This window comes from Castanea sativa, chromosome 12 (genome assembly GCF_040712315.1).
Source record: "Castanea sativa cultivar Marrone di Chiusa Pesio chromosome 12, ASM4071231v1".
NCBI classification, from domain to species: domain Eukaryota; kingdom Viridiplantae; phylum Streptophyta; class Magnoliopsida; order Fagales; family Fagaceae; genus Castanea; species Castanea sativa.
The window spans coordinates 13,116,892-13,133,320 of record NC_134024.1 but is presented as its reverse complement, the minus strand read 5'-3'; the positions used below and the strand labels follow the sequence as shown (position 1 = coordinate 13,133,320).

Sequence of the window (16,429 nt, the reverse complement as noted above, 5' to 3'; positions counted from 1 at the left end):
ATCAATTTTACAAATGAAACACCCAATGCTGCAAGTATGTTTATCGAATAAACAATTTATATTGAATAGAAAAAGGCTTTATTGCTTTGAGCTAGCAGCAAATCATGACTTTGACCCGGACTTGAAGTTTCTAAGAAACAATGAAGAAGCCTTTTATTTCCAAGGCCTTGACATTTTAGTTTAGACTCTTATACAGAGTACAGACTTCACCGGAAGTTTTCAAGTCTAGGTGGCAGACATTGAATTTTCAATGAAAAAATTCTCTTGTGAAAACTGAAAAGGACGGATATTGTAGTGGGTGGAAACTGGAAATTCAACTAAGAGGTTGAATTTGTTGGGTTATATGAAAACCATTGGAAATGATAATCTCATTTGATATGGTATGGTTAAATCACATTGGTATCGGTCCTACTCCACTACCAAGAGGTTATGTGTTTTTATTTCTGCTTTTTTTGACTTAGAGCTCTGATAATGATGATCTTTCTCTTTTTGTTTCTTCCTCTCTCCGTTCCCTTCTGAAGTCCTGAAGGGTGGTATTCATAGGTGCGTTTCCAACTCTTTCACCCAAATAAGGAGGGGTAGGAAGATGATGCTGTCCAATCTCCTTGTTACGGAAAAGAGGGGTGCTAAAATTACCTTATAAGACATTTCTCTCACATTCCTTTGTCCCACACATGTGAGTCCTACATTTTATAAGAGTGAGGCCCTGGGGTTGGTGCGTTGGTAGAATCCTGGACTGGATCACACCTGCGTGTGCAAGAGTTGCCTGGTTCGGATTGTGCTTTTTTTATAAAAATGTTATGTCATGATGCGGATAGTCTGAACGCACTCAGAGGTGCCCCACGCCATGAGTATTGCGGATTCAAGTGAGCCGGGTCAATGATCATATACATGAGACCTTTTTTTTTTCTCACCAAAAATAAAACATTTTATAAGAGTGATATCTCATGAGATATTTTATTGGTGCTATAAGTCTATTCCTATCACCCCAATTATTCGAATGAGTCATTTAGAATTTAATATTGGGTGGTTGTCCATAGATAACATCGATAAATGCGGAGAATACAAACTTAAGTTAATGACACACTCAATTTTCTCATTTAATCAAAGAACAGAATGTGAGTTTGGTGTACGTTATGGTCGTGGAAGAGGATAACAATGATGTTTGGCTTTTTTATGGCTAATTTGGCACAAAATAAACTAAACAAATATGACACGTGGCACAAAATTTGAATTCAATTGAAGATTTTAATTGGATTTTTTCTTAGTTGTGACTTTTAATATATATATATATATATATATATTATGATTAGATACTTTCAAAACTTTGTAAGTTTAACGTATTAGAGAAAGACCTTTTGTTTCTAATATAGACCTTCAAAGTTCAAATACTTCATCTCCCAACTATCGAATAATAATAATAATAATAATGATAATAATAATATCACCAATGTTCATTCTTAAATTTTGAAATCTTTAAAAAATAAAAACAAATGCTAAATTGCTCACTTTGCCTGTAAAGTTTGGGGGTATTTGGATTTTACCCTCTAAAATGTGAAGATGTTTAGATTTTACACCATGAAGTTTCAAATACAAACTAACTTGTAAGGATGAAGTGGAAGAGCATGCAAATTTGTTTATTCTTGATTGGCCCTTTTAGTTATAAAAAAAAAAAAGGAGGAGGAGGAAGAAGTAAATTGTTGACATATTTATATACTTTATTCTTAGGAAAACATATTTATATACTTAGTTTCAAATTATTAACATAATTTTTTATTGTAATGCAATAAATTTATATGATGTCTATTTTTCAAAAATATATTAAAGGAATCTGAGTTTGTAAAAATATATTAATAATGAATCATCAATTTTATTTAGAACATATTGTAAAATTTTATAAAATTACTATATTTATCTTAAATATTGATTAAATTCTTTTTTTTTTTTTTTTGAGAAGAAAGAGAATGCAGTTTCATTAATCATGAATAAAAATATCCGACATTACAAAAGAAAAAATATCTGGACGAACAAACTCCATCCAAACTTCTAAAGGACAAGATAATTTTGTTCTCTGGGCTAAGGCGTGAACGACAACATTACATTGCCTAACAGCGTGAGAGAAAGAACAACTCTGAAAAAAGTTTGCATAAAACAAAATGTCTTCTATAATATGACCACAAATTTAGGTTAAGTAATGATATCAATTTTTTCTCAAAAAAAAAAGAAGTAATGATATCAGTTATATATTTTCATTGATGGCATGATCAGCTTTACTATTCAAATTGGAATTTAAATATGGAAAAAATTTAGCTACAAAATTGGTTATGGCCTAAAGTTACGACCTTATTCAATATCTTTTTATTAGAGGTGAATTTTGAAAAAACCACTATTGGATTACATTTTCTTCTTATATCTTATTTGCTTGCAAAATTTCTAAAAAATTAAAGATCAATAATTATGTCATCATTAAATTATTTAAATTACAAATTTTGTAGTTTAAAATTATACATAAGATATAAGCTTATAAATGATATGATAAATAATATTCAATTGATACAAAATTTGACATGTGTATTAAGAGCATAAAGAACATACAATTCAACGGTTAGATTTTTAAAATATGTAGTAATATTTATTTTATTAAGTAAGATTGTAACCTTAAGCTACAATCAATTTTGTAGCTAAATTTTGTCCTACAGTGTTAAACTGTTAATGCATCAATTTTTCTCTCCTAAAGTTAGACTTTCTAATTTGAAAAAACTTCTCTTTATGCGTTGGATGAAAACTCAATGTTAGTGCCTAAATGAATATTATTATTGAATCAATTTTATTTCCATACGTTACTGGCCAATTGGTTTTGAATTTTCAAGTGGTTTTGAATTCCTAATAAAAAACCTTTTTCAAAGCAAGAATGGTAACATTACTATCTAGATCTAGGCTTATAATTTGGGAAAAGTTAACAGATGTTCTAAAGGCATTAGTATATAAAATATATTTAAAAACTTTCTAAGGATAAAAAAAGTAATTAATTTTTTCAACAACTTTTTATATTTTACATAAAAGTGCTACCAAAACTTTTCTAAAATAATTCATTATTAACAAAAATTCTAAAAACACTCATCATCGGACCCTTATAATTTTAACTAATGACCAAAGAGTCAAAATAATAAACATGAGAATTTATTTCCAATGTATATCTCATTCAATGTGTTTTCAAATTGGTATGGATTGTTTACTCTATATAGATTTCTATATACGGCTATAGAAAGTGAGAAAAAAGTGTTCTCTTCTTTTCATCGATAGAAGCAGACTTTCTAAATCAACAATTTTGCTGTTTTTCTAGACACTTTTGCTCATCAAATTCTGCTTCACTTTGAAGAAATATTTTCGCATCTATTCATGTTTCTGGAAAAAAGAAAGTAGACTATTGAGAGCTTCTCAACTGACAAATTGAGTAGATTTGTAAGGATATACAACTAGGTGGTTGGGTTTGTTGTTATTACGGGGGCAGCACGCAAAAGCTTCTCCAACACCTATTATTGGTCATTTCATTTATACAAATTTCAAGTAATTTCTGGTAATATCTCTCCTTTTATTTTCAAGATGATAAAAGGTTTCACTGAAATTTATACTTGAATAAACAATAGATTTTGGTAATAAAATTTAGATTTTTTTTTTTTTTTTTTAGATTAGTTTCAAATGGGTAGAAGTAATTTTATAAAGCTTAAGTTGAAAGAACTAAAAGTATAATCCAATGGGCTAGAAGTAGCTTTTAATATGCTAAAAATAGCTTTAAATTGGAGGGATACTAGCAAAACATTAGATCATGCGAAATTTTAAGTGTCTATTACCTCTGTCTTTAATAATAATTTTAAATTGCAGGCTGAAGTTGGGCTCCTGTGAGGTGGTATTAGGCGTGTGTACAGGTTAGGTTGGGTGGGTAGAGAATAATATTTTTAACCAACTCGTCAATGGCGGGTTGAGAAAATTTCAATCCACCGCCGACCCACAAATTTATAAATCCGACAGATTGGTTGAAAATCATAATGGTTTCAACTCGGCAGGCTGCTCTTACTGAAATCATTACTCTTCATTCTCCGACCTAGCAGTGTAAGAAACAAATATATAAATCATTCAGTTGTCGGGTTGGTAAATTCAATTGACTAAATAAAATTATTTCAATTAAATTGGATAATTGTTTTATTCCTCAAATAAAAAATAAATTAAAAAAGAAAGAAAATTTTCAATTTTTATTGAAAACAATTACAAATACTACATTATTTTTATTAAAATGACTAAAGTTTTATCACATTGAACAGAAAAACATCTCATCAGAATCTGAGAATCTAAAATTAGATGTGTACATAAAGTAAGAATAATAACAAAATCTTAAAGAGAGCGGCTGGATTTTATTAGAGAAGATAAATTTGAAAATAAAAAAGTAAAAAGACAAAGAAAGAGATAAGAGAAATGAAGTGGGTGAGTATGTGAGTGAGATAAAGTTTGTAACATGACAAAGTATATATAGCTTGTCGGGTTGGGTTGTGGTTGGTAGAAATATCTCAACCCCCTATTCAACCAGACCCACTAAACTATCTATCTAACCTGCCCAATCTGACCCACGTCACATAATGTCTCGCATGGGTTGGGTCGAGTCAATGCAAGTTGAGTGAGTTACTCGGTTTTTTTCACAACCGTAGGTGGTAGGCAAATTTGGGGTGGTATGAAATTGTGGTGAAATTTTGTTATAACCTAAATTTTATTGTGTATATTTTTCAATAAAAATTCTGGTGTTTCTAATTTTTATTTTTTTGTTAGGGTAAAATACTATTTTGACCCCTAAACTTTACTAAATGTTTGTTTTTTATCCCTAAAATTTAAAAACTTCTTTTTTTGTCCTTAAACTAATAAAAGTTCGTCTTTCATCCTTAACTATTACTTTCTGTCCTTGAATTTTATAAAAAAAAATTAAAAAAAAAGTCTTTTTTCATTCCTAAGTTATTAAAAATAATTCTTTTTTATTCCTATTTTTGTCACTAAACTATTAAAGAAAAAATATTTACAAAATTTTAGGATGAAAAATAACTTTTTAAAATTTAAGGACAAAAAACAAAATTTTAATAAAATTTAGAAATTAAGATAATATTTTACTCTATTTAATATTGATTATTATTCAATAGTTACGACTTAGAACTTTTTTTTTTTTGATAATGTTACGAGTTAGAACTAAGGAATGGAAGATTTGAATCAACGATGTCTACTTAAAAACACGAAAAATTTTCAGAAAAAATATTATATGACTTATTGGATTTGAAAATATCCTTTTGGAATGACTTTAAGTCCAGGTTCCACCCGCTAATGATGTTACATCATAGATTGACTGGGGTTGGAATTCTTTCCAGTTCACCTTAAATTTTCTTTGTCCTTGCATTTAAATATAAATAATAAATTTTTTTTTTTTTGTCCTTTGCCATAGCTGGTTGCAGTCTCATGCAATACGCGAGAAAATATGATACGGTTATTATTTATTGGATAATTATTGAATTAATATATTAGATTGTATAGTATGAAATTCAATGTGTTATTTAAAATTATGTTTTAAATTATAAATTTTTTGTAGTGTAACAAAATATATTTTGTAGGCAGGTATTATATACAGTGAGATATGTATGAAAATGCAATACAATAATTTTTATTTTTTTTAAATTGATAGTGTGAGAACTATTAAACCAAGTTGTAATTATATATACTACTATACAGATGTGTACGATTTAACTCTTATAGATATATTTTTTTCAAAAACATAGATCCATGTCTCTTTCTTCCTCATAATTGAAACCAAGTGAAAAAGTAAATAAAGATAACTACACAATAGATCATTATCAATAAATCATATATTATAAAGTGGAAATATAAAATAAAATGCAAAAAGAAAAAGTTTCTTAAGTATCTTTACATAAAAAACATTAATAGCATAATGATGTTATAAAGTAAATTATAATTTATCTTATTCTCTTTTTGGCATTTTTAGTAAAAATGATCAACTAAGCAAAGTAAAATCTTATCAAGATAGTTTAGATTAACTAAAAATTTGATGGTGGAGATGCTAATTATTTGTAATAAAATGACCAAAAAAAATAACAAATAGATTTGAGAAAAACATATAAGATTTCTAAAAGAAATTTTACCAAACACATGGAATGCAATAATACAAAATTACTATCCAGAATATTTTATTACTTTTTTGATACTCTACAAATAAAATAAAAAACTTTATTCACTTTTTATCACAGTATAGACTATAGAGCAATTACAAAATAACAAATAGTCAATGAACTTTTAGCAAAAGGTTTTCTATACAAATTTCTAGTAGAAGGGAAACTAATAGACCCTCCACTTTCTTCAAGACATAGGGGATTATGAAAGACCAGACATCATTTGCCTACCATTTTTCTCTTTCTCAAATTCACATTACCTAAGAAGTATATGAAGCTAAAAATATTGTGAATACATCTCTGTTCAATGGAAGTCCATTGGTAAGCACATTCAAATTCATAACCATGTATATTTTGTTTTGATATAAACTCAGATTTCTATTTTTTTTTTTAAACTATATATTAACCCAAACCAAAATTCAACCAAAGATATAAGAGTGATTTGTGATATGAAATTTAAAAAATACAACACAAAATGTTGGAGGAAGAGAAGAATAGTTTTTTTTTTTTTTTTCTTTAGAATAAGAAGATGAAAAGTTTAAATATTTAATTACTTGAAATTAGAAAGAAGAAAACGAAAAGTTGAAATTAATTTGGATAGTTGAATATAGTTCAATATTTGCATCTAATGAATAGTAACGTTTGTAATGAATAGTAAACATGTGCACGTATCCACTAAATGATAATGAATTATTCAATTTTAACAATTACTTGAAATTAGAAAGAAGAAAATGAAAAGCTGAAATCAATTTGAGTAGCTAAATAGTCAAATATTTGCATTTAAATCAAATGAATAGTAACATGTTGAATAGTAATAGAGTGCATTAGCAGGTTTGTCCATTAATTATATTTAAATTATTTTATATAAAATAAAATTGAAAAATTATAAAGGAAAAAAAAAAGTATGACGTGATTGATAAGATGGCTCAACAAGAGCGCAACAATATTAAATTCTACGTATCAACTTTTAGACATATATAGATATAGATTTTCTTTGATGAGTAGGACCCACTTGCTGTGGAAGAGAAAAAACATATACCTTATACAAGATATACCTTCTCCATGATTAGGGCTAGGTATTAGGATAAAAGGTTAAATCTCATTCTAACTTAACAAAACCCTTAAATACATAAGAAAATTTTGAAATCTTAAAAAAAAAAAAAAAAAGCAAAACAAAACAACACAAAACGACGACGTCAACAACAACAACAACCACCTTCTCTGAAATATTGTAGGCCCTTACAAAACTTATTTTCTAAATAAAAGTATTCCTAAACTGACCCCAATTTATACCCTACCATAAAAGGACTCTAATTTGATTAGGAAAGCCTTAAAAACTCCTAAAATTAAAGAAATTAAACCCTAAATGCTAAAATTAAAAAAAAATTACATAAAATTTTAGAAATAAACAAACCACAAAAGCTAAACCCATATCTTATCCTACATTAATATACTCCCATCACGGCCATGCTGATTTACTTACATATTTTGTGTAATGAAACGTCCATCCTATGCAATATGCATCATGATTCTTTATGATTATTTTGGTCTGAAATAAGTGATTTTTCCAAATTTTATGCTATTTGTTAAAAATGCTTTCTTTTTACCTAAAATTTGATTCAAACATGCTATAGCATAAACTTATTCGAACATACTACCACTTTCTCTTCTTTTTTTACTCCCAAAATTTAATTAAAATTAGAATTCTTCTAAGGCACAACATTTATACAAGCTGAGTTGTTGTCAACCCACTATTAAGTCAAAATATAATAAGATAAGATTATATATTTATATTACCCCAACTCAAAACAAAAGTGTTGTGAAAAATGTTATAAGATTTTTTTATATCTCTGAACTTTCTCTTAAATATTTTGCACTAACAATATATTGCATATGTACCCGTACAGAGATGTCTAACCAGAAGAATAGAGAAAAGAACCCCACCCTCTTCAAATAATGATAATAATTTACATCTCAATTCACTAATTAGTTTCTCTAGATGTTAAGTACATTGGACTGAAAGGAGAATCTTGTGCTAATTACAACATATGGTAAAAATAGAAAATAAGACAACATTTAACTAAAAAAAAAAGAGAAACAACATGAATGATGAACTAAGTGTCCATTTGGGAATAACTTATTTCGTTGAAATTGAAAACTTTTTACTAGAAATATTGTAGATAAAAATAAATGTAAGCTGAAATACTACGATAGAACTCATGAATAGTACTAAAAAGTGCAGTGAGACCCATAAATAGTAGCAAAAATAAGCTGAGTAATAAAATAAGCTAGAAATCAATGCCAAAGGAACACTAAATACAATAATTTTACACAAACAAAACTGAAGAAATTCTTCATTTAAACACAGCCTCAACTGCTATATAATGTTGCTCCCCTCGCCATAATTTGCAATGCCATCTTACTTTCAGGAATAGCCTTTTATCTGGGTAAAAACAAAAGGAACAAAATTCAATTGATATTTTACATCAACTCCGTAATGCAATTTGCAATAAACTACTATCGCCAACAGCAAGGAAACAAACATTGTCAATCACAGCATGAAAATATGTTAGTCTCTCTCTCTTTATTTCTTTCTTCTTCTTTTTTTTTTTTTTGTTTTTCCCTTTCTAGAGTGAAGGGGGGACCTGGGGTGTGTGGGAGAGCATGGAAGTACCACTTGAGCCAAAGGCTCAATGATTTAAACATACGTTAGTCACCAGCATGAAAATCAATTAACATCACCGCCAAAAAGAACATATATTTCTATCTATTCAAGGGGAGAGGGAACCAAGGAACTCCATCTTAACCTGCTAATTAATTCCTTTGCAATGCTTCAAGCATGGTTTAAAACTGAAAGCTTCTTGCAACTATTATTAGATATGACTTTTAAATCCCCCATCCCTCTCGCACGGAAACACAGTAGTTTCCAACATCTTCATGATCTGTTGTTGAATCCTCCATATCCATATCTTTAATATCTTGAAGTGAGGTCAGATATGACACATGGTATGCCCCCACAGAGCCTAGAAATTCAGTTCTAATATCAGCAATTTTTTGGTAGTGGCCGAGGGAGAGGATCTTGCATCTTTTCTGCTCTAGTAGATAATCGAATGTAGCATAAGCAATAGCTATGCCATCATGCACACTTGTAGCTCTTTCAAGTTCATCAATGATAACAAATGAACATGGTGTGCAATTATGGAGTATATGTGAAGCCTCACTTAACTCTTCCAGAAAGGTGCCTCTCCCTTGTTGGATGCTATCAGAAGCGCTCCTTTGGATGTAGATACCACCTAACACACGGAGTGTTGCTGATAATGCCAGTACAAAGGAACCAACCTAGAGAAACCAGAGCAAATTTCCATATAAACAATCGCTCTAAGAGATCTAGTATGTCAAACAAAACAAGTAAGAGGGAGATTTCAGACATTACAAAAAATATTTAGCAATCAACACTAGCAAAAGAGAATTCAAACAAAATCTTGTTTCAGAACATAATTAAAATAAATAAAGAGATAAAGAAAATGACCAATAAAAAGTATTCTGCTTGACATTCAAACACCCAAACTAATTGCAATGTTCTCAATACTTAGCCTTCTTACTAACAATAAAGGATTAGATTATATAAATGCATAGATATGTATCTGAACAGGTTCATCATCATAGAACATAATTCTGCAACAAACTAATTGAGAGGTGTACGCAACATTGTAAAATCAATTTTAAGTTGCAGATATAGTGGAAAATTTTACTCCCTCTGTCCATGATTTTACACTTGACAAAGACAAATTTTAAGAAATAATAAATGCATTCCTACCGGCTCATCATTATGGGCTACTCAACGTTACCCTTACTTTTTTAAATATTAAAAACCAAAATTGCATCACATTATATGCGAGAAATGGATAAGTGTTATGTGGGAAAATGCAGGACTTATTTTCTCGACATTTTGACAGTAAACAATGATTCTGAAACATCCAAAAGGGATATGTTGACTAATTTTGGGACAGAGGGTAATTGTTTCTCCAGGAGTATACCTTATTTCTGCAAAGAATGGTGGAAAGTGAATGCAGACAATCCAAGTAGCCAGTGCTTGAACAGCCACTTGGAACTCGGCATAATATTTACTGAATCCCTTTAGAAAGCTATCCCAAGCAGCTTGACAAGCAACATTTAGCTTCTCATTCTCCAGGAATAACTGGTCTAAAGCAGTCAAAACTTCAGGTGGGTCATAGTGAATTGATTTTTTGGTACTATTTACTTTAACTTGGGCTTGATTGGTTTATGTTTTTAGAAATATGACTCAAATCCAGAACTAGGGTAATCTGGATCACCAGGGAACTGTGTGATTAAACCACCTGATGAGGATTGAATTTGGTTTGAAGAATTGGAAGATGAATGGAGGCTGCTACAACCGGGTAAATCAGAGAGGCTTGACAAGCCAGATGCAGGAGTAAAGCCTAAGCCTTCACTTTTGAGGGCATTACCGTGCTCTACAAAAATGGAGGATGAATGCAAATTCATGCCATTGCTTATAGGAAAGGGGGTTAGAGGCACAGGCAGTATTGAGCCTGGTATCAACCCAGGCCAAGCTTTTTGGCTTGTGACATTTGGAAAAATTGGTGGAGGCCCTTGGTTTGGTGAAAGATGGCTCAAAAACAAGGATCCAGGTGGTACCCCAGCTATTCTTACTGCCAACATATGCCCATCCATTCTGCACCCATTCAAATGAGCCATTGCCGCAGCTGCATCAATTTGATTCTCAAATTTGACAAAACCATAGCCTTTACTAATTCCTGTGGTTAGATTTCTTATAACTCTTGCTTTAGTAATCTTACCAAATGGAGAGAAAAACTCTAGTAAGCGGTTGTCATCAACATTTTCTGGTAGGTGGTTAACATAGAGGTTTGTATTATCAATTTCTTTGCTAGGTCTGTCTTGAGTTTTTGTAGTTGAGCCAGGGCTGGACCCAGAACCCTGCCCAGATTTGCTCTGTGGAGACATTGCTATCACCCCACAAGTTTCTGTGGGATGTTTGTAGCTGCCACATTTGTCACAGCATACCATTTTAAAAGTAGATTGCCGTTGCGGGCAGGCAAAATAGTGGTGCCCATGCTCATGACAAATTCTGCACATACTTGCCTTCAGTGTGGCAAGCTCTTCTAACTGGACCCGCTTATGTTCATTCATTGCATCATCAATTGGATTTAGTAGTTTCTCAACCATCCCAACTGCTGCATCCAATGATTTTTGGTTGTCTGCCTCTATATAGACATGCAAGTCTTCATCATTTTTCTGTGGATTTGTTGTTTTGTCTTTACCCCTTAAACGGATCTTAGCCCCTGTTTCCTTCTCCATTCTCTTCTGTGTTTTCCCAAGAGGGCCAATTATAAGTCCAACAAAGTTATAGTTAGGATATTCTTTCACCGGTATGTAAATTTTTTTACACAGCTTCAAGGACTTATACTCCAAAGGTGGTTTGAAAGTGGAATTCTTCTTAATCAACTTAGATATAATATGTTGACGTTTCTGGACAAGTTTCTGATGGGGCCTTACTTGCCATGGATTTAGTCTGTTACCAAGGTTATCATGCACTGGTTCGGGAGAAGGAGATCTTTCCTCCATAGGCTTGTCATCATAGAGCTCAGATGTTTGCAATTTTCTGTTTATGTCTGCAAGTTCAGCTTGCAACTCCTGAATCTCTGAATCCAAATCTGATCCCACAACAAACTCTTTCCCAAGGTCAGGCAGCTGAAGTGGACCTAACAGTTTCAGCTGCAAATCATCACTAATCCACCTGGTTTTCTTTCTTTTACTAGTCTGATCATTCTCTACTTTTTCCCATCTACTATGTCTTCGTTTTCTAGAACTCCCTGTACCTTCCTGTTGTTCAGAAGAACATTTATCACCAAGTGTCATGGCAAGCCCAGACTGACTGTGGAAATGAGGAGCAGCATACGAAGATTCTGATTCTGGTTTTAAGGATTCCTCTTGCCTACATTTCTTTTGTGACTGATAACCCTGCAGGGCAACTGACTCACCAGTTGATGCATCCAGTGACCTCTTCTTGTATGAATTGTTAGGATCAGTGCCTGAGTGGTATTCAGCTGGAGATGCTTCCAGCGCATTTTCAACTGGTTCTTCACTCCTATTATTGCTGTGGTTACAGTATGACTGAGCATCACATTCTGAAGGCTCCTCAATTTGTTCCAACAGCACCTTACTTGGTTCCTCTTCCAGTTCCTCAATTGGATCCTCTTCCGGATCCTCTTCCAAGTCATCACTTGGTTCTTTTTCTAGCTTATTTCCTATTTCCTCAACTGATTCCTCTTCAGGATCCTCCTCTATTTCACTCGGTTGCTCTTCTGGATCCTCCTCTACGTCACTTGGTTCCTCTTCTGGATCCTCCTCTACTTCACTTGGTTCCTCTTCCGGATCCTCCTCCAATGGCTCATTAGCAATGTAACACCTGTCTGAAGAAGACTGAGGAAGACATTTACCAGCTGCTGACACTAAAACTGCTTTCTCCTCTAATCTTTGGTTTGTTTTATTTTCTTTGATGTTGTTCCTTGAAACTTGTGAAAATTTATGGTTCCTCATTGCACCTTAACCTGTTTCTACACATATTACATTGTCAGTATTTATGGAGAAGACACCTCAAATTAGTGCTATTGCGGCATCTGAGATTCCAAAATGCACCAGAAAACACAACCGAAGAAAATTAGTTACTTTCATGCCATTAACTGACAGAAGATAATGCATTTAAGAAGAAGAAAAAAACAATTGCAATCTGCATAGTCACAGAAAAACCATAACTCATGAGCACTGCTGATAACTATATATATGTGTTGTTGATACTTCAGTCAAGAAAGGCATAAGCAGCCATAAGATATCCTCAAACTCCATCAACAAATTAACCCAAAAAAAAATGTGTAACGCAATGTTATAATAATTGTCCAATGCAATAATCCAGAAAGTAACAAAGGAATTCATCCATCCCCCAAAAAAGAATATGTAATAAGGAAAAGACTGAAGCAAAACAACACTCCTAAGAATTTTCTTTTTATAAGTCAATAGTTGGGGTAGGGGGGATTTGAATCCTAGATGCATAGTTAGAAACACTAAGGAGTGCCAGCCAATTTAGCTACAAGGCTCTTGGCAACCCTCCTAACTAAAATTAGCTCCCTAATGTAACCCCTTTTCTTATCTTTCATCAAAATTATATTGCAATCGAAATACATATTTTAATGCACAAAATAAATCTTTTGTGATTTTTATTTTTCTAATTATCGATCATTGCTAGTTAAACAATGCAAGAATTGCCTTCATATTACAGTCCTGATAAGTGAAGTTTGGCCGAAAGCCTTGTAGCTCCTTGCTCTCCTTTACAAGGAGAATTATGGTTCAAATCTTCCATCCCCCATTGTTGTAACTATCAAATTATAATAAAAATAAATAAATAAATAAGGAAAGCATTAATTTATGGATAGTGAACAGTCATGGCTTTTTGCTCACATCAATGTTCGGTAGAGGATACATTACATCCAATAGCATAGCAAAAATAAAATCACCTTCTTTGCCAAGAGCCTTATAACTCAACCGACACCTCCGGTGTTTCCAAGGAGAAATTATACGGTGCTCATGGTAGACCACGTCACTTGTCCACCATTCCAGTAAAAGGCTCCCACCTATTTGAAATTGCTAAATTAGTATTCAGTTTTTATTTAAAACTCTACAATTTTAAACAAATAAAAATCTATTACTGGAATGGTGGACCACACTTGTCCGCCATAAAAGCCTTATAATTTCTCGTTTCCAAGGAGACATCCAGCGTTCAAAACCATCAAGAACCCCCCCCCCCCCAACTATCTAATTATCACTTCTCAAAAATAAAAATTTATATACACACACAATTTTATATGTGTGTGTGTATATATATAAATTATAAAGCAGCTACTTAGAGAAACCCCAAAATTGATTTGTTATCTCTTTCTTGCATTCTTAGCTCTTAACCTTTCATGTTCCTCAAAAAAAGAAAGCTCTTAACCTTCCATATTTATCAAGCTTGAACAACTTCGTTAGCAAAAATCAAGCAAATTCCCTTCTTCATAATTATTGAATCTGAGAGCATTCAATATAGAAGCTGATAATCACGTCTAAATATCCACACACACAAAAAATAAAAAATAAAATAACAAAAATAACAAAACAAACAGGGAAAAAAAAGAAACCAATTTTCAGGTCTGTTAGCAAAAATAAGAGTATGAAAGAAACAATATCAAACCCATTAAATAATTCTCAATAGAAACGAACCTTTGCTCTTTTGTGAAGCGAAAGCAAGACCCAGAAGCAGAAATTACTCCTTCATTCTCTGTATTCTGCCATGGTCATGCTGCATTGGTGCCTGTCATATCATCTTGTGAGACTGAGAGCTAAGTATGGCAAAATATTTACCGTGTAAGACCATAGCATAAAAGCCCCCAAACCTTAAAAATATACTCATCGGCTTTTGTACTCATTCAGCAAAATAAAATTTAGTACTGTTTGTTTTGTCCAAACTCAGAAGATACTGTAGCTTATGCTGGTTTTTTATTTTTATTTTATTGGAAGCTTATGCTGTTTTTTTATTCCTTCTTTCTCACCCAAGTAAATACATTAAGCTTGATTTATTTCCTTTTTTCATCTCAAGTGTTTGGATTCTGGAGATTAGAGACAACTTTCATGTGTAATTTTAGTCGGATGACTTTGATGATAGCTCTTTATCATCAAATCAAGACACCAATCAATTTTTAGTGTAGGCGAAGATTGAATATCAGATCTCTTATACAACCATCAGAGATTTTACCAGTTGAGTTAACTGGAACCCACAGAGCCAAATTTTGTTTATTTACTTTTATCTTTAACGGTCGGGTGTAGTGGATGACCTGGGGAAACAACAAAAAATGAAAGAAACAAAAATATTTTAATAACAAAGGCAACATAATAGAGTATAGACAATCAAATGTAGGTTATTAAAAAATTAGTTAGTTAAAATAGAAAAAGTAACTTCTTATTACTTAAATGAAGAAAAGATTTTAGATAAATTGATGTAAATGCTTTAACAACTAGAATTATCACTTCAGGCATTTTTTGTGTCCCAAAAAGGACAATGCAAATGGGTCCCACTTATTACACTCGGAAGATGTACCTCCCAATAACAGGAGAGAGAGAGAGAAAAAAAAAAAAAACAACAACAACAATAAAATAATTGTCATTTGCTCAATTAAATCAAGGCAAATTAAGATTTGGTTACGGGTATAAATGAACCAAGTTGTCCATAAACAGCTTAAGTTTGGTTTAAGAAAAACCCTTTTTTTTTGGTAATCATTGTTGCAATCTAAAAACCCTTTTTTTTTTGTAATCATTGTTGCAATCTGAGCCGAGTTTGGTGGTTGTGATCGATTCTGGGTTTGGCGGTTCTAGGTTCATTGCTAGCTTTGGTGGTTCTGCCTCCTAAGATGAATCTATCAGTTTAATTTTTTTTTTTTTTAAGGGAAATTAAAAAACAAAAATACAATAGTGCCAAACAAGCTTAGGGATGAAAAATCACTAAAAACTGTTTTTGAAAACAATATTTCAAAAACACGTTAAAAATGACTTGTGAAAACACAAAATTGAATATAGTGACCAAACAAGCAACTATAAACAAACAGTTCTACTGTTCACTCTTTCACTCACCACTCACAACTTCTCATTTCAAATATGTTGTGTACACACTACACAGATTTATTAAGACTCACATTTTCGAATGTACATCATGAATGGGTTCGTAAAGAACTGATATCTTTGATTCTTTGAACTGGGTCTAAGTTTGGATGTTGATAGATATTGCTCCGCCACCGAGTATGGCAGGCATGTACTTTTGGGTCTTGTGTTGTGTGTTGTAGATGGAACTGGCATGTAATTGGAGTTTCGACCGTTTGGTTTCATGGCAAGATTGCATGGAGGATGGCATGAATGTAGTCAAAATTAATGAGTAACCATTGGCATAAAGCATGTAAGAAAGCCCAGAACATGGTTTCATCACATGCACACTCATTGCTATAGCATGAACTGATTCTAACATTCTACCACTTTTTCTTTTTCTTTTTTTCACTCCCAAAATTTGATTGAAATTGTCATTAACAATAGATTGCATATGAAACTGTACAAAGATGTCCAACTCCACAGAAGAA

At 31.9% G+C, this 16,429-nt stretch overlaps 1 protein-coding gene across 8 annotated transcripts; it reads right to left on the bottom strand.

Moving 5' to 3' along the window:
* Nucleotides 1-8,389: 8,389 nt before the first annotated feature.
* LOC142620906 (uncharacterized) lies at nucleotides 8,390-14,740 on the bottom strand. 8 transcript variants are annotated; one of them, XM_075794211.1, is made up of 5 exons: nucleotides 14,529-14,731; nucleotides 13,787-13,903; nucleotides 10,253-12,826; nucleotides 9,023-9,554; nucleotides 8,390-8,658 (listed from the first exon to the last, which is right to left on the bottom strand). In XM_075794211.1, exon 3 carries the CDS (start codon nucleotides 12,813-12,815, stop codon nucleotides 10,506-10,508), a length of 2,310 nt encoding a protein of 769 aa, XP_075650326.1. In that variant the 5' UTR covers nucleotides 12,816-12,826; nucleotides 13,787-13,903; nucleotides 14,529-14,731; the 3' UTR covers nucleotides 8,390-8,658; nucleotides 9,023-9,554; nucleotides 10,253-10,505. The 8 variants fall into 8 exon arrangements, 7 of the variants coding, with proteins under 7 accessions (XP_075650326.1, XP_075650330.1, XP_075650329.1 ...); XM_075794215.1 differs by having other exon boundaries at nucleotides 9,437-9,554; XM_075794214.1 differs by having other exon boundaries at nucleotides 9,442-9,554.
* Nucleotides 14,741-16,429: the final 1,689 nt, after the last annotated feature.

Coding starts and splice junctions, on each gene's coding strand:
- LOC142620906 (XM_075794209.1), bottom strand. CDS start 12,815: ATGAGGAACCATAAATTTTCACAAGTTTCAAGGAACAACATCAAAGAA.